This window comes from Oncorhynchus kisutch, linkage group LG1 (assembly GCF_002021735.2).
Source record: "Oncorhynchus kisutch isolate 150728-3 linkage group LG1, Okis_V2, whole genome shotgun sequence".
Classification (NCBI taxonomy): Eukaryota; Metazoa; Chordata; class Actinopteri; order Salmoniformes; family Salmonidae; genus Oncorhynchus; species Oncorhynchus kisutch.
In genome coordinates, this window is record NC_034174.2 from 71,953,146 (window position 1) to 71,978,282 (window position 25,137).

Here is a 25,137-nt window from a genome sequence, read left to right on the forward strand (position 1 = left end):
TAGGGGGGTGTCGCCCTGTCGCCGTGGCAATCTCTCCATGGGTCTACATGTACATTTTAAGAGGAGGAAGACTATCAACAACCCTGGCAGTGTCTGATATGGCACCCTATTTTCTACAGTGCTTTCGGAAAGTATTCAGACCCCTTGACTTTTTCCAAATTTTGTTACATTACAGCCTTATTCTAAAATGGATTAAATAAATAACAAATCCTCAGCAATCTACACACACTACCCCATACTGACAAAGCAAAAACAGGTTTAGATTTTTTTGCAAATGTATATAACATTTAAATACAGAAATGCCTTATTTACATAAGTATTCAGAACCTTTGCTATGAGACTCGTTATTGAGCTCAGGTGTATCCTGTTTCCATTGATCATCCTTGAGCTGTTTCTACAACTTGATTGGACTCCACCTGTGGTAAATTATATTAATTGGACATGATTTGGAAAGGCACATCTCTCTATATAAAGTCCCACAGTTGACAGTGGGTGTCAGAGCAAAAAAAAGCCATGAGTTTGTAGGAATTGTCTATAGAGCTCCGAGTTAGGATTGTTTTGAGGCACAGCTCTGGGGAAGCATACCCCAGAGCTGAAGAAGTTTGGAACCACCAAGACTCTTCCTAGAGCTGGCCGCCTGGCCAAACTGAGCTATGGGGGAGAAGGGCCTTTGTCAGGGAGGGGACCAAGAACCTGATGGTCACTCTGACAGAGCTCCAGAGTTTCTCTGTGGAGATCGGAGAACCTTCCAGAAAGACAACCATCTCTGCAGCACTTCACCAATCTGGTCTTTATGGTAGATTGTCCAGTTGGAAGCCACTCCTTAGTAAAAGGCACATGACAGCCCACTTTGAGTTTGCCAAAAGGCACCTAAAGGACTCTCGGACCATGAGAAACAAGATTCTACCAAGATTGAACTCTTTGGCCTGAATGCCAAGCGACAGGGAGACTAATCAGGATCAAGGGAAAGATGAACGAACCAAAGTACAGAGAGATCCTTGATGAAAACCTGCTCAGGACCTCAGACTAGGGCGAAGGTTCACCTTCCAACAGGACAACGACCTTAAGTACACAGCCAGGACAATGCAAGAGTGACTGGGACAAGTCTCTGAATGTCCTTGAGTGGCCCAGCCAGAGCACGGACTTGAACCCGATCGAACATCTCTGGAGAGACTTGAAAATAGCTGTGCAGCGACGCTCCCCATCCAACCTGACAGAGCTTGAGAGGATCTGCATAGGAATGGGAGAGACTCTCCAAATACAGGTGTGCTAAGTTTGTAGCATCATACTCAATAAGACTCGAGGCTGTAATCACTGCCAAAGGTGCTTCAACAAGATACTGAGTCTGCAAAAACGCATACAAAGCAGTTTTTGCTTTGTCAGTATGGGGTATTGTGTGATGAGGGGGAAAAACGATTTAATCCATTCCGAATGCACTGTATGTAGTGCAGTACTTTTGACCAGCCACAGCCTTGCCTGTCTGCTACATAACAACATAAAAGTCTTAGATAATAGTCTTAGAGTCTACACTTTCTTAAGTGTCTTAACAGGGTTATCTACAATCAGTCTCTGACAATTCTGTGAAGTCTTGGCTCTCATCTCTCCTGGGAAGACTTACATTCCTTCACAAAGGCTTAGAAATTTGCCCTGCCTGCTCTTTGAAGTTTGAAGGGAATAGAGATGGGAAGTTCTCATGCGATTGGGTTTTGTGTACAGTTTCAGCTGGTGAGGATGATTGAAATGTTGATTTAAAATAGTTTTTTTAATAATCCAATGTCATTGTCATAACGGGAATTTATATACATCTCTTATATGAAATGTTCTGTTTGACGGTGATTTTGATGACAGGTTTTGGCTTTATCTCTCTGGTGAACTCGTGATTGGGATGAGACTAGAGTGACCTTGGAATTTTCCCTTTAAACCAATTTGTAATTTGGGAGATTCTCTCTCTGTGTGTGTCTGTATTTTATTTATCTCGCTTTGCAGTAGGAAATAGGTTGCCATTTCAGATGACTGTTTGGCGTTTCCCCCTCTCCCAATGGCTTCGCGTTCCCCCTTGAGGTTCTTCTCCCTGGCTCAGCGCTACATTTGGTGTCTTGTGTTTGAATCTGTTTGGAAATGCTGCACAGCCCTGGATGCCCCTCCTCTCCCTCTCCCCTCTGTGCCTTAATTAGGAAGAAAGGGGAACAGACAGCATTTTGCTGTGTGGAATGGAACCTAACCCACTGCCAAGTCACGTCCAAAATGAGGAACAGCATCCTAGTGCTCAGTTCTTCCAACCTGAGCAAAACCACACAGGCTAGCCTGGCTAGTGTAGCCTAGCATAGCACATGCCCAGTTGGACCAGGGATGGGAATGATGGCCAGTAAGGAGAGATTTCAATCTTTGAGGAGTTACGCTAAATGACACAACATACGAGCCATGGGCTTTCTATTAGCAGATAAGGATAATGCACAGGGGGATTAACTAACCCTCTCTGCTGCTCTTTCTTTCTCGCTCTCCTTCTGCTTTCTCTCTCTCCAATCCCCCCCTCTCGCTGTTTCACATAGGTCATGTTTAGATTGCACTGGGCTCCAAATAGTTTAACTTGATAATTGAACTAATAATATCCAAATGGTCTTTCTCTCCTTAACAGCATTCCCCAGACTCCAGACACACAAGCACATACACACCCTGTCTAGCGTTTTTAAAGGAGGATACTGTTTCGTTATATCCCTACATGGACCTTTAGTATTTTCCTAGGATTTGTGACGTAGTCTATTTTTTGGGGATCACATATCAGGAATTGATAGTCATAGTATTGCGTAACACATCAGGTGGACATATTTATTTTTCAAAATCAAAGCATTTTTTTTTTTTATTGTCTTGTTTTCATGTTTTAGGCTTTGGAAAGCCCGACCAATTTCTAACTTGAGCCCTGTTTGTGCAAAGGTTCAACGCATATGGCTGTACAAAGATGTGAACGCTTGGTTGATTTCTCTGGAGTAATAAAGTGTGTTTCATATGACCGGCTGTGTGTGTGATCTGAGGACTGCACTGTACATCGAGACAGGAAACAACAGAACGTCATCATCGCTCAGTTATTACTCAGGAGCACCACTACCGAAATACAGGAAGAGTTATAAAAATGAAATACTGTCCAAATGAACAGGTAGCAGATATACAGTATGGGTATGTTTATGATTTATGCACGTTTAGAAATGATTAATAGATATCATGCTAAAGCAACTTAAAGTGCAGTGAGTGTGTTTTTGAATTTGTGGCTCTAGTGGGAATTTGAACCCACAACCTTGGCGTTGCACGCGCCATGCTCTTACCAGGACCAGAGAAACAAGTTGTCTTGATTAACCAATCCAATTGTCTTACTATATGGTGTACTGATGTCAGATGCCTGTCTTCATACTGCATAAGTGCATGTATGAGCAACTCTATCCTGACATCAGGATTTTTCTTTTTTCTGCAGATCGTGAGGACCAGTCCATTCTTTGCACGTGAGTAAAAAAATAAACATTTGCCACTTTACCCTATTCACTTTACACTATCCACTACACTTCACACTACACTTCACACTATACAGTACGTTTGATCCTAAAATACACCTTGTTTTTTTTCTCCCCACATTTTTCCTAGAAGTCACATGGTTGGATGGGGGGGGGGGATGTTGAAGATGGAACAGTAACAGTTATGTAACCCATGGGTTACATAAACACACACTGTGTCGGAAATGGCATCCTATTCCCTATGGGCCCTATGTGCCCTGGTCAAAAGTAGTGCACTTCATAAGGAATAGGGAGCCATTTCAGCCACAGTTAAACAAATGAGATACCTCTAACATCAACATTACCTTTTTCCAGCCTGCTACTGCACTACCCTAACACACTGGTCTGTCTGGTGGGAATGAACACTTTGGGGGACAACTATGGTGATATGTCTGATTGGTTTGACAATAAGGATGACAGGAAGTTCCGTGGGTATTTTGGTGAATCTTAGCTGAAATGCTCATGTCATACAGATGTAGGATTTTAATTTGAGACAGTTTGCTACAGCTGGAGAATAATCCTGCAGCATCAAGAAATGTGAATTATTATGTGGCTTATAATAAACATTTTTGTAGGGGTTGATAAAGTCTGACATTTCTAAGTGGAAATTACAAACTTTAGAAGCTGTTAAACTCAAATCACTACAAGTTAGAATTTCCTGCTGTGCATGACAATGCTAAGCAACAAAATGGTGATCAAATTAAGATCCTACATCTGTATGTTGTGGGAACCATTATCCAGGGAGTTGTGGGGTTAGAACACTTCTCTTCTCTCTTTTCTTCTCTCCTTTCTACTCTCCTCTCCCCCCTCTGTCCTCTCAGAGAGACAGGAAGTGTGCCCTGTCCTGATTATAAAGACAGATTTGTTTTTGTTTGGGCTCCATTTTGTTTGTTTACTCATTGTAGAGCAATTATTTAGAATATCTCTGGGACTCTGGGAGAGAAATGGAATTGCTTGTCTCATTCTAGTTACTATATAGGCTAGGAGTTGTCAGGCCACACATTCAGGAACATTTTTGGGCCCTAGTTCTAGGGGTTTTAGCTAGTCGGGTCTACTACACAAAACCCAATACACTTCAGCACCTCTTGGCATGTTTGACCTTGTGCCTAGTTACAGTAAGCCCTACTCTACAGTAAGTCAGAGCACCTTTCCTGTCAAGCCTCCAGTGTACCCAGTAGAGGAAATGGGAGGGTCCCTGTCTAAAGTAGACTGCCCTGGAGCTCTGGGCTCCTTCTATTCTAAACCGATTGATGCCAGGATGCAGCATTCTCTGAACAAATCGACTCACTTCCTGAAGTTTTGCCTGAACAATTTACCAGAGGATGCTTATTTGGAGAACTGGGGTTTAATTTTCCTGTTGAGGTCGGTAATGCAGTAGGGTTGTGGATGGAAGCAGGGAAGTTTGGAGCTATAGAGTCAAAATTCCAGAAGAGTTCCTAATGTTTCCCCAATGTTTTTTCAAAATCCCTGTTGAAAGATTCCTGGAATCAGTAGGGAAAAATCAGAGCGGACGTCCTCCAACAGGGATTTCAGAAAAACCTGGGAGCCTTCTAAATCCCTTCTAGTTGGGTCAGCTAGGTATAAGCATGCTTTCTATCCATATATAGGCGAAACATACGCTACGGGGAATGCCATGTATGACATGCTCCCTGAGTGTGTATGAAATGACACTGCTGTATTGTAAAAACATATGAACCAGGGACCGACTGTTGTCGCCATAGCAAACAGGGGTTTGACCTGGTGACGATGGCATTACTTTGTATATTGATAAACATGACATGCGTCATGGCATACATAGTCAACATACAGATGTTGGATCTTAATTTGATCACCCTGGTGTAGGATCACAATGCAGCAAATGTAAAGGTTGTAGTGTGTTTCAGGTATAAAAAGAGTTCTGAAGTTTGTAATTTACACTGACATTTCAAACTTGATTTTCCCATACGAAATTGTATCAACGTCTACAAAAAATGTCCATGAATTATATTCCACATAATTCACATTTCCTGTTGCTGCTGGAGTATTTTTTTTCCTGCTGTAGCAAACTGGCTCAAATTAAGAACCTACATCTGTATGGCGGCAAACAATGTAATGTACCATCTTTTGAAGTCTAGAGATTTTAATTGCATTTGCTATGACAATGTAATAGCATTTTATATGAGGGCGCTGTTTATAACAGTATTGTGTAGGCTTTGTGACAGACTCCTCTTATAAATGGTTAGTTTTGTAAGATGCATTTCACATAAAAGTGAACAGACTAAACATGAGCTAATGGACTGCTGTCAGGGTGTGGTATGTTGACAAGAACATGTTATACACAGACACACGCTGCAGTTTCCCATTCCATTGCTGAATTTCTCCTCACAATCCTTAGTTACAACCAAAATAATAATGCATATGAAGTAGCCATATAGCTCACCAAATCCTTTTTCTCATTTATTTGGGGTCATCTCTTTCTCTTTACAAGAATTAGTGTGGTAAGTGACCTAGCATTTCCAAAAGTGAACCAGACCTGGGTTCAAATACTTTGAGCGGTTGCTCTAGCCTGCCTGGAGTGCCAGATGGGCGGGGGTTTATTCGATTATGTCCAATAAGCCAGGCAAGCTCAATCAAGCACAGACAAAGTGTTTTTAAATTATTTTGAATAGCATTTGAACCCAGGTCTGGAATGAAAAGGGCCAAAGCCCAGGATGCTGACCAGCCATCCAGACCAGTGATCCACGGTGGCCACCCTGACTCTGGGATGGTTTAAGCCGTAAACTGTGTTAGAGGAATCCCCTCACTTCGATATACAGAATGTGAGGTCTCTGTCTCAGGGCTTATAGGTCTCGGAGGATATTTTCAAGGATTATGGAGTTCTGTGTTTTTACAATGTGTTGAGGCCTGGGTAGTGTTCTAGACCTGGTGTAAGGAGTGACGCTGTAAGTCGTGTGAGTTAAGGTCTGTGTGTGTTGATGCAGTGTCGAGTTAGTGTAGTGTGATTTTAGGTTTTTGTATGACAGTTAATGTTGGGCCTGATGTGAGTTTTGGTCTGTATTTCGGTGCGGTATGAATGTTATGATGGAAATTTATGATAACATTCATCACGAATGTAGGTCTTTTGTAGGAGTGTAGTGTGAATCAGACCTGATGTACAGTATATGCTGTAGTATGAGGTTACGACCTTGTATAGTGTGAGGGGATATAGTGTGAGATGAGGTCCTGTGGATGAGGTACAGATGTAGGATTTTAATTTGATCACACTTTTTTTTATTGTTTAGTATTTTCCTGCACCTTAGGAAAGGCAGATGAGCTTCGTGAATGACATAAATTCACTGAAAACCCGCACTTACACACGGTTATATTAACAGTATTGCACTTTTCATGTAGTCTACTTTTGGTCAGCTAATAGCCTAACCACTGATCAAGCAACATTATGGACTAAACATTAAAATGATTATTTTGCGATGACAATATACGTCAAATTAAGAGCTTACATCTTTATGGTGGCTACTGGATAGATTCCTGTCGGCCCCATGACAGACAGCCTCTGGTGGGTCTTACAAACACCTCTCCTTTTATGGAGTTGTTGGAGCCAGCTGGACGCTAGGCTGGGATCATTCAGACAGCAGCATTGTGGTTGGCGTCTCCAGCATCTAGAGATCAAAGGCCAATAAACTACTCTCCCTCATCCTTCTGTAGTTTCCGACCTCTGTTAAATATGTCCAATACCCACCCTTAGCCTTCTGGTTTAGAGCTGTAGGATATGTCATACATTTGTACCCTGCCTTTGTCTTCCTTAAGCCTCAAATACACTGGATTAGGGATTATGTTTTACCTGGATCTGCCTTCCGTGTACATGGGTCTTTCCAGGTTATCAGACCTTTCCTTGGACCCCCTGGTCTGGTAGTGGGTCAGTCTGACCCTTTAGTTTCCTTTCATCATGGTATAAAGCAGTAGGGTAGGGCTAATTGTTTGTTAGAGGCACACAGGAAGAGGTTGGATGGCATTACGTTACTTTGGACAATGGCAATAACATTGTGCTTGGGAGTTGATGTTGTTATTTCACTCAGTCACTCACGTGGTTCACGGTTTAATTAAAGTGAGTTATTCAACTGTGAACAACCTGTTAGTTCTGTTTTCCCTCTCTCTCTCTAGCTCACCCTCTGTTTTTCTATCTCAAACTTTCTTTCACTCTCTCCCTCTGCCCCCCTCCCCCCCCACCCTCTCTCTTTCTCTCTCTCTCTAACCCATCTCTCCTGCTCTCCAGTGGGGAGTCTGGTGCGGGTAAGACGGAGAACACCAAGAAGGTCATTCAGTATCTGGCTCTAGTGGCCTCTTCTCACAAAGGCAAGAAGGACACCAGTGCTGTAAGTATACTGCAAACAACGTTTTTCTTGTATCGTTTTTGCCATTGTGTCGTCTATGACAAGTGGCTATTGTGTGTCAAAAGTGGGGACCTCCCCAAGCCGGTTTCCATGCTCTAAGGGAGACTTGGCCAATGTGTGAGGAAACTGCCCCGTTGAATGATAATTCTGTACTGCAATTTCCTCCAAATAGACACAGCCAGGAGCATTTGTCCACGTGAGTAAAAAAGGGAATGACCCAAGTGTGTTTTGCGTGTGGTGGTGTATGCGTGTTTTCTCCTAGAAAGAAGGATTGCATGCGAGAGTGACTCACTGAGTGTTTTTTTTTTTTTTGTAGTAACAAAATATATTTCTGACAAGATCCCCCTCCTATCAAGTTCCCCATCTCCTTTGTTGTTGAGCTCAAAATAATACATTTCAAATGTACTATAACATGAGCAATATCATCCCATATCCCCATTGTAGAACAGTGTGCTCATAACTTCCTGATATTACCAGTTATGGACCTCACAACTAAAAACTGCATGATAGTGATTTTTTTTATTAACATGCAGCCCTCTCATCCAAATACAAAATGGTAGATAATATGTCAATGATTTACTTTATATTCCCCCTGAGATTGGTTGTTATTGTTATGTCGTCCATGGTTTTCCAAAAACACTCTTTCACTGCCTGGGGTTGAAGCCCGGCATTGAAACGGTTAACCACCACCACAGATCCTCACAGATCAACAGAGCACAGTGTGAGCATGTCCATCTACCTTTTCCTGTCTATCAAATGACATATCCTGTCACTGAACTCCCCTACCTCATCCCCTAATGCTAACATACACCACCCACCATTTTGTCCTGTGGGCGTTGTGGCGGCGTCTTGCTCCTCCGTAGCGTTACACAGTAGTTCTACCACTTTTGATGATTTGCACCAGTGTGGAGTTTTTCAGACACCATGTGACCTACACGTGACCTTGTGATTTCTGACCTTTGACCTTTTCATCACAACAGCCAGGTCTCTTCGCCCCTGATTTAAAAAAACGTGCATTTTCGGACAGCTCTCTCCTGTCAGAATCATGCCTGAGTGAGATTCAAATAGTTGGGGGGGGGGGGTGGTGTAATAGTCATCATTGTATAGCAATGAAGGGATTAACTTCCAGGTCAAGGGTCAAAAGATGTGTTTTTCTTTGCCATTACCCCTCAAGACCTTCAGGAGATGCAGTGAAGCCCAATCATAATGTCATTGTCCAGCCTTCTCTACTACCTACTGGGCACACACTGGTTGAATCAACGCTGTTTCCACGTCATTTCAATTAAATTACATTGAACCAATGTGGGATAGACGTTGAATTGACGTCTGTGCCCAGTGGGTACTTAGTATGAAGCGATGTATTGGCCATGCATTCTAAGTAGTATGCTAGTGTGGAGATTAGGCTTCTAAAAAATGAATTACATTCTATCACCAGCAGTGGACTTAATACGTCTGCTTTAGAACTAGGATGTGTCGCTCTCTTCTCCTCTTCTTCCTCCTCTCCTTCATCTCTCCATTTCAACAGCCTATTAATGACTGATCCTTCCTGTCATCTGTCATTTCCCCTCGCTGTTTCTTTCTCTTTGTTTTTCTGTCTCTTTTCTCTCTTTCTCTGTGGCTGTCTGAAGCGAGCACGGCCTTTTCCCTGCTGAAATGTAAAGTACAGTGGGGCAAAAAAGTATTTAGTCAGCCACCAATTGTGCAAGTTCTCCCACTTAAAAAGATGAGAGGCCTGTAATTTATCATAGGTACACTTAAACTATGACCGACAAAATTAGATTATTTTTTTTCTCCAGAAAATCACATTGTAGGATTTTTAATGAATTTATTTGCAAATGATGGTGGAAAATAAGTATTTCACTCAAGTAGCAGTAACTTGTTCTGTTTTAATCTATTAACTTGGGTGAGATTTATCTTTTATCTTACTGGGAATTTGTCAATAAGAAATTTGGCTGATGTGTTATCATCAAATAGTTTTCTCCTAGATCTGAAAGGCATGTGACAGACACCTCTGAACTCCTGTTCAATAATTTACCTAACTGACATTCATTTGCCCTGTGGTTTTGCACAACAGTGTCCTGGTTTCAACTCTCCAGTCTAAAAACACCCATTAAAAAAACGGGTGTAAGGACCACAACAAGCTATCATTCTCGGCTAGTCAAGATGGGAGAGGTTAAACCATCCTCTGCTCCCCCCCCTCCCACCTAAGCCAGAGGAGCATTGTTCAGTATGTGTGTTTTTGTGCAAATTTCCATGTGTGTTTGACAGAGGTATGCCTGCCTCTGACCCAGCCAGTAAGCTAACGCAGGCCCTTTGATCAAACTGCATATTATCAGATCTGTACAAAGCCTAGAGAAATGTAAAATATTAGATTTCTAGGAAGCACCTTTTCTATAGAAATAACAATCCTGTCATCTCTGCGGACCTGGAACAGACCCACTGCCTACCAACTAGCACACACTCCCATCGCCACCCTCTGCTCTGGCCCCTCTCCAGACCGGCAACACTCTGAATCTACCACCTCCAGCCACTCCCTCTTCATATCCTTCCCCTGGCCCAGCCAGCAAACACTCTACTGGGCCTCATTTGAACAATCAGGCCCTAGTTGTCTCAGTTTGAGGCAGATTGGTAGTGAAATAAATCATGTTGGTGGGACACGTGTCCTCAGTGGATAGAGACTAATAGGGGATTAGATGTTCTGGAGTTGTAGGTGATGTCCGCTCAGTTATACTGCTATTAGGCCCAGTCACGGTGTAGATATACACAGTGTAGAGATGATGATATAGGAGTCCAAACTGTTAAACAACTTTTTTTTTTTTATATATATTTCTATCTTTAGAAAATGTTCTTTTTTCAATTGACTTTCATAGGGCTTGTGCTGCGCTGTCCCAGCCTTTTTATTTGACTATTCTATTTACAAATGAATGTCACAGATTTAGTTTAATGTTTGTCGTTACGTTGTTTTGTCCAGGGGGAGCTGGAAAAGCAGCTTCTGCAGGCTAACCCCATCCTGGAGGCCTTCGGGAACGCCAAGACCATCAAAAATGACAACTCTTCACGATTTGTGAGTTCCCCTTCCCGCAGAGGCGTAGGCCTAAAGTATTTGAGGCGGGTCACCGAGTAGTGTCCACTTTTACATTCATCAATTCATTCATTCAAGCTATTGATTCGCGTAATTTGCATAATGACCCATATCTTTTTGTGTTATTTAACAGTCATCTGACAGTTTGATGTATACGGTACCTCGTTGTGTAACATACAGTGCCTTGCGAAAGTATTCAGCCCCCTTGAACTTTGCGACCTTTTGCCACATTTCAGGCTTCAAACATAAAGATATAAAACTGTATTTTTTTGTGAAGAATCAACAACAAGTGGGACACAATCATGAAGTGGAACGACATTTATTGGATATTTCAAACTTTTTTAACAAATCAAAAACTGAAAAATTGGGCGTGCAAAATTATTCAGCCCCCTTAAGTTAATACTTTGTAGCGCCACCTTTTGCTGCGATTACAGCTGTAAGTCACTTGGGGTATGTCTCTATCAGTTTTGCACATCGAGAGACCGAAATTTTTTCCCATTCCTCCTTGCAAAACTGCTCGAGCTCAGTGAGGTTGGATGGAGAGCATTTGTGAACAGCAGTTTTCAGTTCTTTCCACAGATTCTCGATTGGATTCAGGTCTGGACTTTGACTTGGCCATTATAACACCTGGATATGTTTATTTTTGAACCATTCCATTGTAGATTTTGCTTTATGTTTTGGATCATTGTCTTGTTGGAAGACAAATCTCCGTCCCAGTCTCAGGTCTTTTGCAGACTCCATCAGGTTTTCTTCCAGAATGGTCCTGTATTTGGCTCCATCCATCTTCCCATCAATTTTAACCATCTTCCCTGTCCCTGCTGAAGAAAAGCAGGCCCAAACCATGATGCTGCCACCACCATGTTTGACAGTGGGGATGGTGTGTTCAGGGTGATGAGCTGTGTTGCTTTTACGCCAAACATAACGTTTTGCATTGTTGCCAAAATTCATTTTTGGTTTCATCTGACCAGAGCACCTTCTTCCACATGTTTGGTGTGTCTCCCAGGTGGCTTGTGGTAAACTTTAAACGACACTTTTTATGGATATCTTTAAGAAATGGCTTTCTTCTTGCCACTCTTCCATAAAGACCAGATTTGTGCAATATACGACTGATTGTTGTCCTATGGACAGAGTCTCCCACCTCAGCTGTAGATCTCTGCAGTTCATCCAGAGTGATCATGGGCCTCTTGGCTGCATCTCTGATCAGTCTTCTCCTTGTATGAGCTGAAAGTTTAGAGGGACGGCCAGGTCTTGGTAGATTTGCAGTGGTCTGATACTCCTTCCATTTCAATATTATCGCTTGCACAGTGCTCCTTGGGATGTTTAAAGCTTGGGAAATCTTTTTGTATCCAAATCCGGCTTTAAACTTCTTCACAACAGTATCTCGGACCTGCCTGGTGTGTTCCTTGTTCTTCATGATGCTCTCTGCGCTTTTAACGGACCTCTGAGACTATCACAGTGCAGGTGCATTTATACGGAGACTTGATTACACACAGGTGGATTGTATTTATCATTAGTAATTTAGGTCAACATTGGATCATTCAGAGATCCTCACTGAACTTCTGGAGAGAGTTTGCTGCACTGAAAGTAAAGGGGCTGAATAATTTTGCACGCCCAATTTTTCAGTTTTTGATTTGTTAAAAAAGTTTGAAATATCCAATAAATGTCGTTCCACTTCATGATTGTGTCCCACTTGTTGTTGATTCTTCACAAAAAAATACAGTTTTATATCTTTATGTTTGAAGCCTGAAATGTGGCAAAAGGTTGCAAAGTTCAAGGGGGCCGAATACTTTCGCAAGGCACTGTATGACCTACTGTAATCCTGGTGTGCCTGTTCCCTTTAGGGTAAATTCATCCGCATCAACTTTGATGTGACTGGCTACATTGTCGGAGCCAACATTGAAACCTGTATCCTGACACTGTGTTACACACTAACTCTAAACGGGGGGATCCAGGTTCAGAAAAGCTGTTCTTTGTGTTCACTACCTTGGGAAAACGGCTACAAAAGCTCCTGGGACTCCTGTGTTTGAACAGTAAACATGAACCCAGACCCAAACCTGCAGTATTGGACTGTTGACACATTCCTGTTTGAAGTGTCATGGGTTCTCCTGTGACCGACGGTAAACACTGGGGGAGGTCGTTGGCATCTGCACACTGACAGTCTAAAAAGTGCTGTCACTCCAATAACTCTTAAGTTCCCATGGAAAGGAATGATGAGAAATTTTTAGGTTGGAATTATGTATTTGGGTCATGTTGTTTAAAGATGTTTTGGCGCAGAGCCCTATTTGTAAAGGTTCATACATACTGTAGGTACAGGTTGCTGAACGTCCATGTTATCACATACAGGTTGCCAAGAACGTGTCAGAAATTGAGATAATGAAGCTCCAGTGTCATATAATGTATATTCTGTGTATCGTTCACCGTGTATGTAAGATGACAAAGTAGACAAGCTTGTTTGTAAATACGTTTCTTTGGACTGTTTTCCTCTCAAGCATAAACTTAACTCCATCCAGAGCATTAGAATGTATATCCTTAACGGCTGTTCTCAGACCTGCTGGAGAAGTCTCGTTGTATCAGACAGGCCAAGACTGAGAGAGCCTTCCACATCTTCTACTACATGGTGGCTGGGGTCAAGGACAAGCTACGCGGTAAGATCTGGGTTGTGTTCCCTATTCCCTAGGTAGTGCATTACATTTGACCAGGGTCCATAGGGCTCTGGTCAAAAGTAGTTCACTCTGTAGGGAATAGGGTGCCATTTTGGATATAGATCAGGGTTCCTGATCAACCTGATTGTCATGGTGGAGGAGAGTAGGAGATTTAATTTGTTGTGCAGGACGGGCAGTTGTGGAAGTCCTACTTTTCATCCCATTGACCCCAGACAACCAGAAGCAGAATCATTCTGTACACAATCAAATATGATTATTTCTTGATACTACAGAGCTTGAATTTCTAGAACTCTCCACTTCATCAATGAAAACCCTCAACCGTTGTTCTTCCAGATGCGCTCCTGTACATGATTGAACTTAGAGCTAGAATTGTCCAAATTGAACACACTGAATCATTGTCATTCCAGAGGAGCTTCTGCTGGAGAACTTCAGCGCCTACCGTTTCCTGATTGCGGGCCATGTCTCAATCTCGGGGCAGCAGGACGACGAGATGTACGAGGAGACCATGGAGGCCATGAACATCATGGGTATCACTGAGGAAGAGAGGACCGGTACTGTATCAATCAATAAATTAATCAATTTATCAAACCAAAAAGTCCTGCGTATGTTCATGAACATCATGGGCCTCACCGAGAACAAGAGTATAAGTAGTTCATTAATTGAATCAACAAAAAAATGAATTGGTACATCAATCAATTATTCAATCACCTTAACAAGTCCTGCACGAGACCATGCATAGCATGGGCCTCACTGAGGATGAGGGGATAGGTAGGCTACAGCACAGTGCCATTCTATTCAAACACAACAAACTCTTTATTACTAGGGCAGTTCCACTATACTGTAAATATTATATAACTTTCAGGAATAACCAGGCTATGACTTGGGTTTAGGGTGTTTTCTTCAAGATCACATGGTAAGGATAACCCGGTGGCCCTACATCAGCATGTCAAATACAGTAAACTAGGTGTGCAGATCTTAGATGGCTAATGGTGACTGACTAGCTAGGCTGACCTGTAATTGACCTGAACTCTCTGTCTGTGTCCTCTAGGTATCCTGAAGGTGTGCTCCACGGTGCTGCAGTTGGGAAACATAGAGTTCAAGAAGGAGAGGAACCAGGAGCAGGCCACCATGCCTGACAACACAGGTTAGATGAGGACATGTGATGGCAGATGGTGCACATGTTATGTGTATATATTATGTTATTTGACATAGTATAGTACATGTTATATGTTGTGCTATGAATATGGTATGTATTATGCCACTTATATTAAATGTAGTACATGCTGTATGTTATTAATGTGTAGGACAATATCACATCTACTTTCTTTCTGAAATGGGTCTTTGTTTCTTACCTCTCCAGCGGCTCAGAAGGTGTGCCATCTCCAGGGCATCAACGTGGTAGACTTCACCAGAGCCATCCTCACACCTCGCATCAAAGTGGGCAGAGAGGTGGTACAGAAAGCACAGACCAAAGAGCAGGTACATGTTGCTTTGGCAGGCTGAAATTCAGACAGTCCTGCTCGCCTGTTTCCCAGACTCAGATTTGATCTCCTGGGCTAAAAAACATATTCAAATGAGAATCTCCACTAAAAGTGCTTTTTGGTCCAGGAATAGGCCATACTGCTGGGCTGAATTTGAGACAGTTTAAAACAATGTTTAGTTTTCAGTTATCTATATTTTATTCTGTTTCCTCCAGGCTGACTTTGCCATCGAGGCCTTGGCCAAGGCTATGTACGAGCGTCTGTTCCGCTGGCTGCTAGCTAGGGTCAACAAGGCTCTGGACAAGACCAAACGCCAGGGAGCATCCTTCTTGGGCATCCTCGACATCGCTGGCTTTGAGATCTTTGAGGTGAGTGAGGGGATTCATATGATTGCATGGAAGGATTCATAGGGTTGTATGTACGATATCTTGGATAAGACTTGGGATACATGCTATACGTCAAAGTTGAGCTATTAAGTTGTATTAAGATGTAGGAAAAGACTTGGGGGGCCTAGCACACAACCCTGCGGCACACCAAACTGTCTTTGGTGAAAACTCAAATTCTTCTTCTCTCCCTTCTCTTGCAGGATAACTCCTTTGAGCAGCTGTGCATCAACTACACAAACGAGAAGCTGCAGCAGCTGTTCAACCACACCATGTTCGTCCTGGAGCAGGAGGAGTACCAGAGGGAGGGCATTGAGTGGAGCTTCATCGACTTCGGCCTGGACCTGCAGCCCTGCATTGAGCTCATTGAGAGGCCGGTGAGTGGGAAGACTGTGAAAAACACTCTTTAGGTGTAAAATGTATGCTTTCAAGACATTAAATAGATACAGATTAAGCCTAGTCCAAGACTAAATAGCATTCTCAGGGTAGATTCTACATTGAAAGAGCTTTTTAGTTCAGTGCTAGGCTTAATCTGTGTCCTGGAAACCTTACCTAGATATATTAAGAAACCAGGAAAATATTTATTTGAATTCTGTTTCTCCACAGAACAATCCTCCTGGTATTCTGGCACTGCTGGATGAGGAGTGCTGGTTCCCCAAAGCCACAGACGTCTCCTTCGTGGAGAAACTCATGAACACCCAGGCCAGCCACATCAAGTTCAGCAAACCCAAACAGCTGAAGAGCAAGACTGTGTTCTCTGTGCACCACTACGCTGGAAAGGTATCTATCATCTTTGTGGTGCTGTGCGGCTCAGTAAGCGGGTAAGAGGGACAAGGTTGTGGGTTCAATCCTCACAGGGATCAAATACAAGAACTGTGGTGCTTTGCCTGTAGGTGGACTACAATGCTGATAATTGGTTGACAAAGAACATGGACCCGCTCAATGACAACGTCATAGCACTGCTTAACGGCTCGTCCAACACGTTTATCCAGGAGCTCTGGAAAGATGGTAAGTTCCCCTGGACTCCAGTTAGCAGTTGCCTTTTTAGCATCGAGATGGAGTATCAAGACGGATACATATACCCTTTCATTTTGTGTGACTAGCTCTGATTGAAAATATTGCCTCCTAAGCGTGGTAACCAGAACTATTAGCCAACTGGTATCATGTTTGGCATACAGGCTGCCAGTGTCCTAACCTAACCCAAATCCTAAAACAAACCCCCTCTGTCATGAATGTGACTCAGCGGACCGCGTGGTGGGCCTGGAGACCATGGCCAAGATGTCCGACAGCTCCATGCCCAGCGGCTCCAAGACCAAGAAGGGCATGTTCCGGACCGTGGGTCAGCTCTACAAGGAGTCCCTGGCCAAGCTCATGACCACGCTGCACAACACCCAGCCCAACTTCGTCAGATGTATCATCCCTAACCACGAGAAGAGGGTAGGCACTAGGCATAGACATTACTCACAATGTGGCCATTGTTCAATAGAACGTTCAGCTGTGAATAAAGGTCTATTAGGCTGCAAGTCGAGTGTGGACACCCTGTTGCCAGTGTCTAAGTGGAGTGAAGAAATCCACTTGATTAAATTTGAATTCTATTTGATTCAATTCAAGCCTACCTCAGTTCACCACTATTGTTCCCCTTGTAGGGCCAATCCTTTTGAACTGTAGTTGTTTGTTGATGCAGAGGAGAGGTGCAAGCAACTCCCTCTATAAAATGGGGAAAAAATACCATATTAGATTAGCGGCAAGACGCCCTGTTTGCCTGATAAAGGCAATTTAGGACATTTGAATGGAATTAAGTGTTTCTTCCCCAGTTATGTGGGGAGTGTTCTTCTCCAACTGCTTTTTCTACTTTTTCCATTTTCAACCTTTAAACTTTTTAGTACAAATCTAAAGAATAACTTTATGTACTTATTTCTAGTCGTAAGGTAAGGAGCCGTAAATAATCTCGCCCTTACTTTAGTGTTTGCTATGCTTGGGTATTTGTAACATTGATGTTTTGTATACAATATGTAAAGCAAATGTAATCATATTCATTAATGCTATATCCTGATCCGTTGTCCTCAGGCGGGGAAACTGGACGCCCATCTGGTCTTGGATCAGCTGAAGTGCAACGGTGTGTTGGAGGGCATCCGTATCTGCCGGCAAGGGTTCCCCAACCGAATCCTCTTCCAGGAGTTCCGTCAGCGGTGAGTAGACTTGAATGGAAGAATCTGTTGCCTTAGCCTGGTTAAACCAGCCTGGACACTGTCGCTCACCATGGTTTCACCGTTCAGTCTGGTTTAACCAGGCTATACTAATGCCTACAATCCAGTTCATTCAACGTTGGCATGTATCAAACACAGCCTGTGGTAAACATTTTTCTTCAATCAGACTTTGAGACAGAGACAATATTTTCACTCTACAGTTACGAGATCCTGGCGGCTAGTGCTATCCCCAAGGGATTCATGGATGGCAAACAGGCTTGTGGTCTCATGGTAAGAAAGTGGAGCCATTTCCAAACCCTAGCATCAGGAAATGTATCATATCAAGTCTATAAAAACAGCCTGACATATTCTCTTCTTCTGGAATTTTACCAAGACACCAAGTACCAAGATAGAAAACAACTGGTACCAACTCTGCCACATACCAAGCTTAATTCCCCTTTTCTCACATTCCTTTTCTGTCCCATTTCCTGGTTCTGTAGATTAAGCACCTGGATCTGGACCCCAACTTGTACCGGATTGGTCAGAGTAAGATCTTCTTCCGTACCGGCGTGTTGGCCCAGCTCGAGGAGGAGAGAGATCTGAAGATTACGGTGGTCATTATCGCCTTCCAGTCCCAGGCTAGAGGTTTCCTGGCCAGAAAGTGAGCAATGGCCTCAGTGTTGACACTGCTTTAATACAATAAAGCCCTCAGTCTATATATCAATTCTACCCAGCTAACATTTTGTCCTGGGAACATCCCCTAAATGTTAGCGAAAGTTCAGGGGACGTCGCAATGTAACGTTTCCAGGACAGACTTTTTCTGATTCTGGTTCCGAAAGTGCCACTATGTAGGCTGTTATTAGCACAGTCCACAATTGAAACTGAATCAGTGAAAACTGCTTTTATGAGCCAATAAATGCTACATTACAGTGGTCAATGTTGGTTCCGCTCCTGTGTTCTAACAGGGCCTTTGCTAAGAGACAGCAGCAACTGATGGCCATGAAGGTGATTCAGAGGAACTGTGCTGCTTACCTCAAACTCAGGAACTGGCAGTGGTGGAGACTCTTCACCAAGGTAGAGTTTCAACAACATGAACTATTCAACTCACTCCATTAATTGATGTCTGTCCTACTTACCAAGGACATCAGATTTAGACTTTGGTGGCGGATGCAGTGTTGACCAAGTCACGTTGTTCTGACCTGCAGGTCAAGCCTCTGTTGCAAGTGACCCGCCAGGAGGAGGAGATGGGCCTGAAGGATGAGGAGCTGCAGAAGGCCAAGGAGTCTGCAGTGAAATACGAATCAGAGCTGAAGGAGATCAGCCTGAAACACACAACAGTATGTATAGGGTTCATTCACCAGGAAACGATATTCGTTTGAATTAAATTACTATTGTAACCCTTTTCACCACTTTCATTACCTCAAAAAAAGTATTGGCATTTACATACGTGTTATGAAATAAAAACATCAACTCAAAAGTTTGGTGTACCACAGGGTTGTGTGTTGGGCCCCCTACACTTTTCATTCTATTAAGTTCTTTGCTTTTTCTCTGGCTCCTCTTCTATCCAGATTATGGAGGAGAGGAACGCACTGCAGGAGCAGCTGCAGGCTGAGACCGAGCTGTATGCAGAGGCGGAGGAGATGAGGGTGCGTCTGGCCGCTAAAAAGCAGGAGCTGGAGGAGATCCTCCATGAAATGGAGGCCAGGTTGGAAGAGGAGGAAGACCGCGCTCAGGCCCTGCAGGTGGACAAGAAAAAGATGCAGCAACAGATGCAGGTTTGTTTGACCTTTTGCTTTCCTTCTGTGTCTTTCACCTTGACTGGCACAAGCCTAAGCAACACACACCCTGAACTCTACAATACAAAGTCATGTTAAGTCATGGTGGTAGGTTAGAGGGTTGCTGGTTTGAATCCTAAGTTTGGCAGTTCAGTTCTTCTTTTTTTGTTTTTAGGACCTGGAGGAGCATCTGGAGGAGGAGGAGGATGCCCGTCAGAAGCTGCAGCTGGAGAAGGTAGCATGTGAAGGCAAGATCAAGAAGTTAGAGGACGATGTCTTAGTGATGGAGGACCACAACACCAAGCTGTTAAAGGTCAGTTATAGTACCATGTCTCAGGTGTCATATGAGACATATTGTCAAGGCTATGGGCCATTAAAGGAACATTTTAGTGTTTTCGTCTATCAAGAGAGACTAGTGTGTCAATTACCATATTATGTCTCAAGCATCATAAAATAAGCAGTCTCTAGGCCCATGAGTCCAATGAAGATTTGATAATGACAGTTGATCCTGTTTTCCATTTGTCCACTCAATCGGCATTTGATGAAAGCTGGGGTATGTTTAGGATTTACACTGTGTTTACCCTGTTTTAGGAGAGGAAACTAATGGAGGAGAGGCTAGCAGATTTCAGCTCCAACCTGGCAGAGGAGGAAGAGAAGTCCAAAAACCTGACCAAGCTCAAGAACAAACACGAGTCGATGATCTCTGAACTTGAGGGTTCGTATCAATCTTTTACCCCGTCCAGACATCAAATAAACCACTCTCAATGGATACCACACCTATTCAGTTATCAAGCAACAATGCACATCTTTGACCTTACAAATAGTGGCTTTGGGGGTTTTCCTGACATGTGACCTGACCAGGAAAAACTAGCCATATCCATACAGGAGCATCCTATATCGTAACCAATCTGTGTTGTCCTTAGGTTTGTCTGAAGAACATATTGAAGCTGTTCAGCCACTACACACATCTTCATCATAGAGTAACCTTCCATATATTTCTTTATCTTTTGTCCTCTAGTCCGTCTGAAGAAGGAGGAGAAGGGTCGGCAGGAGCTGGACAAAGCAAAGCGTAAGCTGGAGGCGGAGTCTAACGACCTCCAGGAGCAGATAGCTGACCTGCTGGCCCAGATCGCTGAGCTCAAAGCCCAGCTGGCTAAGAAGGAGGAGGAGCTACAGGCTGCTCTGGCCAGGTGGGCAACAAACACTGGATTTTGATATTTATTTTTAGTAATTTTGTCACTTTTCATTATTCTTTCCTTTTGAGCCCCCTTCAGTTGTTTTATAGATCCTCACATGATACTGTGATAAAGTCCACATTACACTTGTATATGACCTCTAAAACACAGCACCAAATGTAACAGTGCCATCTATTGATATTAGCATCTGCTCAGAATATGCCTTTTATTAGTGATAAGTTTTATCTTGAAATCATCCACAAACAACGTATTAACAACGTATAAACAATGTTCCTCAATTTTCATCAATGTTCACCTTTTTCCCCTAGGCTAGAGGACGAGATGGCCCAGAAGAACAATGCCCTAAAGAAGATCCGGGAGCTGGAGGGCCACATCTCAGACCTTCAGGAGGACCTGGACTCAGAGCGCCAGGCCAGGAACAAGACTGAGAAGGCCAGGAGGGACCTGGGAGAGGAGCTGGAGGCCCTCAAGTCTGAGCTGGAGGATACACTTGACAGCACCGCTACCCAGCAGGAGCTTCGGTGAGTACAAATACTAGGCAGTGGCTCTGTTCCAATATCCACACTGGCATACCACTTAGTAGGAAGCAATATATTCTTAGTGAATGCTAGTATGGACATTGGAACGTAGCCATTTTGGTCATTTGTCTGTATATTCATACAGTTTAGGGTAATACTTGGTCTATTCAATCACTCATGCAATTCATCTATCCATCCATCCATTCATTCTTTCACCAACATCCATCCTCTCATCTCTGCAGGGCGAAGAGAGAACAGGAGGTGAACCTGTTGAAGAAGGCCATGGATGACGAGGGTCGGACCCACGAGGCCCAGGTGCAGGAGATGAGACAGAAACACACACAGGCTGTAGAGGAGCTCACAGAGCAGCTGGAGCAGTCCAAACGGGTAAGGAAATGTAGCTACACTACAAGTGCCCAAAGTTCTGTATCTGATTGTATAGCATCATCTCACTGGCCAGATTTGGCGTGACTGACTACATTCTGAAGCATATGAAAACTTAATGTGTGCATGAATCCATCTTCCACAGAACAGGATCCATTTTACCGTTCTATTATGGAAGCTCTATGTATAAGCACTCTGGTTTCAGGATACGGAAAAATCCATATGTATTAGATGCTGTGTGGGCCTACCTACATTATACAGTATTTCCATTTACTGGTTGAATCCCCTTCCTCTCTGTGTCCCCCAGGTGAAGTCGAACCTGGACAAGGCCAAGCAGGCCCTGGAGAAGGAGACGTCGGAGCTGACGGTGGAGGTGCGTTCCCTGACCACGGCCAAACAGGACGTGGAGAACAAGAAGAGGAAGGTCGAAGGTCAGCTGAACGAGCTGCAGGCGCGCTTCACCGACAGCGAGAAGCAGAAGGGCGAGCTGGGAGAGCGCTGCTCCAAGATCACTGTGAGTGACGACGATGAGGGGTCGCACAATGATGACGTCATCACACAGAGCCCATATGGCCATAATTCATAAAAAATGTGGACCTGCTGGAACACCCATAGACCCACACAGGGACCCTATTCTTTGTAGAATGATATTTGTTATGTAGAATGACGCACAATGCAATAGATGACTGGATTAAATAGTCCATTAGAAATAAGACAAGATTCACTAGCTAGATGAGATGCTGACTAATATCCCATCTCTTTCTCTACACAGATTGAACTAGAGAGTGTCACCAACCTCCTGAATGAAGCTGAGGGGAAGAACATCAAGCTGAGCAAAGATGTCTCCACCCTCAGTGCCCAAGTCCAAGACACACAAGTACACACACAATACATCCTGTTTATTCTGTACTGCATATTCATGCAAGCTAACATTTCATTGTAAGTGAAATGTGAGAAATTACCAAAAGGACTCACCGTAACTGCTCTGTGTGGTTCAATACTGGTTTATGATATCCTGTATGTAGCACTTATTGCTCATTGTTTGGCGTTTGATACTGAACTTTGACCTTGTCTCTGCCCTCCTCAGGAGCTGCTGGCTGAGGAGACCCGTCAGAAGCTGCAGTTCTCCACCAAGCTGCGTCAGATGGAGGATGACCGCAACAGTCTGCAGGAACAGCTGGAGGAGGAGGTGGAGGCCAAGAGGAACGTGGAGAGACACGTGTCCACCCTCAACATACAGGTCAGAGTTCACACACCGGGTCAGAGACAGGAGTCAAATGGTAAAACCTCATTGAGATGGATGCTGCATGTGAAGAGATCCATCTTGTTACCTGTGCGTTATGTTCCCAAAACAAGAGATTGTAGTGGTCATTCGGAGTTAATATTGGGACAGTCAAATACAGCATCCACTTAAAATGAAGACTAGCTGGAAATGAGAAGGTGTTCTCAGTCAACTAACCTGGTAAAATAACAGTTAAATGAACAAATAATGAAAACATGAAGAAAGTACATTTATACACTTGTTTACACTATTTTCCTTGTATCACCAGCTGTCAGACTCCAAGAAGAAGCTAGAAGAAATGGCCGGCAACAATGAGCTCCTGGAGGAGAGCAAGAAGCGTCTTCAGAGAGACCTGGAAGCATCCAACACCCAGTTCGAGGAGAAGGCCTCTGCCTACGACAAGCTGGAGAAGACCAAGAACCGTCTGCAGCAGGAGCTAGAGGACATCCTCATGGACCTTGACAACCAGAGGACCATCGTCTCAAACCTGGAGAAGAAGCAGAAGAAGTTTGACCAGGTCAGTCAACCAACCAACTACAAAACTGGTCGACATAACATGGGGATGGAAATGACACAATGCCAACCAGTTTTGCCTGCTGGTACAACAGACATATCAAAATGCTGACACTAATCAAAGGGCAATTGTGATTCATGTTAAAGATAAACAGGGAGTAGGAGAATGTAAATAAGGAGAAAATATTTACTTAAATCATGCAACAACAAAAAAAGACTTCTCTAACTACTTTCTCTGCCGTGTACTTAAGTCTGAACTTACCTTCTCCACTTCCCTCTTTCTTCCAGATGTTGGCCGAGGAGAAGACCATCTCCAGTAAGTACGCTGATGAGAGGGACCGTGCTGAGGCAGAGGCCAGGGAGAAGGAGACCAAGGCCCTGTCTCTGGCCCGTGCTCTGGAGGAGGCCCAGGAGAGCAGGGAGGAGCTGGAGAGAGCCAACAAGTCCCTGAGGACTGAGATGGAAGACCTGGTCAGCTCTAAGGACGACGTGGGCAAGAGTGTGAGTGTGGACAACCAACTTCTCTGGAATCTATGGGCCAGTTTGCCAGTTACCGATCAAGCCTAGTCCTGGACTAAAAGTATCTTTCAATTTAGCCTCTTTCCATGGAGATTGAGCCTGATTTTTAATCCAGGACTAGGTTTAATCACTTTTTTTTAAATGGCAATATTCTTAAACCACCAGTAGGTGGCAGGCATGTCCACAACCTTTTCTCACCCACCCCTCCATCCCATCCGTAGGTCCATGAGTTGGAGAAGGGGAAGCGTGGGCTGGAGGCCCAGGTAGAGGAGATGAAGACCCAGCTGGAGGAGCTGGAGGACGAGCTGCAGGCTGCAGAGGACGCCAAGCTGCGTCTGGAGGTCAACATGCAGGCCCTGAAGGCCCAGTTCGACAGGGACCTGGTGGGACGTGATGAGATGGGAGAGGAGAAGAAGAGACAGCTCATAAAGCAGGTAGGGAAAGAAGGAAAAACTGTAAAGAGCAAAAGCCACAATTTTTTTTACACCGAAGAGTAGTAGGTTCATGGATTAACTCTCCAGGGTGTTCAAGCCACTCTTGAGCTACACAATACTGACACACATTCACAGCAACACATGTTGCTGAATTGAGCTTGTGCTCAACCATTGCTTTCTTAATGTGTGCTCACCAGGTGCGTGAGTTGGAGACGGAGCTAGAGGACGAGAGGAAGCAGAGAGCCACGGCGGCAGCAGCCAAGAAGAAGCTGGAGGGAGATATGAAGGACCTGGAGGGACAGATCGAGATGTCCAACAAGGGACGCGACGAGGCCGTCAAACAGCTGCGCAAGATCCAGGTGAGTTGGAGCGAACGACGATACTGTAACACATTACCTTACAGTAATACTGTTGTGTTTACGTAGCAGTATGGCAGCCTATTCCTTATTTAGTCATATGTAGCATGTCTTATGTAGCCTTATGTAACTGACATTCATGGTGTAAAATGAATCCAGCTAGTGCGAGGTTTGGCTATGGCTTTGACATAAACTAACAGGTTTTTACTGTTTATTTAGAACCTAATGGACAACTATGAAACGCTCCGACCAAGTTTATTCACCCAATTGGTTAGACAGCTGAAAGGACAAAGACTTATTTACACAAGCACTGGTATTTAAGCCTTCCTCCTATGCTGAGTCCCCTCCTTTACACATCTGGACAGCCAATACATCTCTGTTGCTAGACGGGACTTTAGTGACGCATGTTCTTTCTCACTTCATCTGACCTGACCTCGGCCCAAATTCCTCACTCCTCCC

General features: G+C 43.8%; 1 protein-coding gene across 4 annotated transcripts in view; it reads left to right on the plus strand.

The window, feature by feature from the left end:
- The window catches only part of LOC109886934 (myosin-11), a 40,701-nt gene that overhangs the window by 10,146 nt on the left and 5,418 nt on the right, over window positions 1-25,137 (plus strand). For 2 of the 4 annotated variants that reach the window (XM_031831907.1, XM_031831914.1), the window contains 32 exons: window positions 3,464-3,491; window positions 7,789-7,888; window positions 8,079-8,102; window positions 10,878-10,970; window positions 12,830-12,893; window positions 13,535-13,633; window positions 14,059-14,202; window positions 14,700-14,795; window positions 15,012-15,130; window positions 15,348-15,500; window positions 15,719-15,892; window positions 16,122-16,295; window positions 16,409-16,523; window positions 16,759-16,952; window positions 17,583-17,704; window positions 17,923-17,992; window positions 18,202-18,362; window positions 18,667-18,775; window positions 18,907-19,038; window positions 19,270-19,476; window positions 19,652-19,789; window positions 20,068-20,191; window positions 20,495-20,666; window positions 20,981-21,193; window positions 21,433-21,577; window positions 21,882-22,088; window positions 22,347-22,451; window positions 22,662-22,814; window positions 23,125-23,373; window positions 23,658-23,870; window positions 24,110-24,322; window positions 24,520-24,681. In XM_031831907.1, coding sequence (XP_031687767.1) covers window positions 3,464-3,491; window positions 7,789-7,888; window positions 8,079-8,102; window positions 10,878-10,970; window positions 12,830-12,893; window positions 13,535-13,633; window positions 14,059-14,202; window positions 14,700-14,795; window positions 15,012-15,130; window positions 15,348-15,500; window positions 15,719-15,892; window positions 16,122-16,295; window positions 16,409-16,523; window positions 16,759-16,952; window positions 17,583-17,704; window positions 17,923-17,992; window positions 18,202-18,362; window positions 18,667-18,775; window positions 18,907-19,038; window positions 19,270-19,476; window positions 19,652-19,789; window positions 20,068-20,191; window positions 20,495-20,666; window positions 20,981-21,193; window positions 21,433-21,577; window positions 21,882-22,088; window positions 22,347-22,451; window positions 22,662-22,814; window positions 23,125-23,373; window positions 23,658-23,870; window positions 24,110-24,322; window positions 24,520-24,681 — 4,472 coding nt within the window. The remainder of the gene's footprint in view (window positions 1-3,463; window positions 3,492-7,788; window positions 7,889-8,078; window positions 8,103-10,877; window positions 10,971-12,829; window positions 12,894-13,534; window positions 13,634-14,058; window positions 14,203-14,699; window positions 14,796-15,011; window positions 15,131-15,347; window positions 15,501-15,718; window positions 15,893-16,121; window positions 16,296-16,408; window positions 16,524-16,758; window positions 16,953-17,582; window positions 17,705-17,922; window positions 17,993-18,201; window positions 18,363-18,666; window positions 18,776-18,906; window positions 19,039-19,269; window positions 19,477-19,651; window positions 19,790-20,067; window positions 20,192-20,494; window positions 20,667-20,980; window positions 21,194-21,432; window positions 21,578-21,881; window positions 22,089-22,346; window positions 22,452-22,661; window positions 22,815-23,124; window positions 23,374-23,657; window positions 23,871-24,109; window positions 24,323-24,519; window positions 24,682-25,137) is intronic. The other 2 variants (XM_031831912.1, XM_031831922.1) reach the window with 1 other exon arrangement.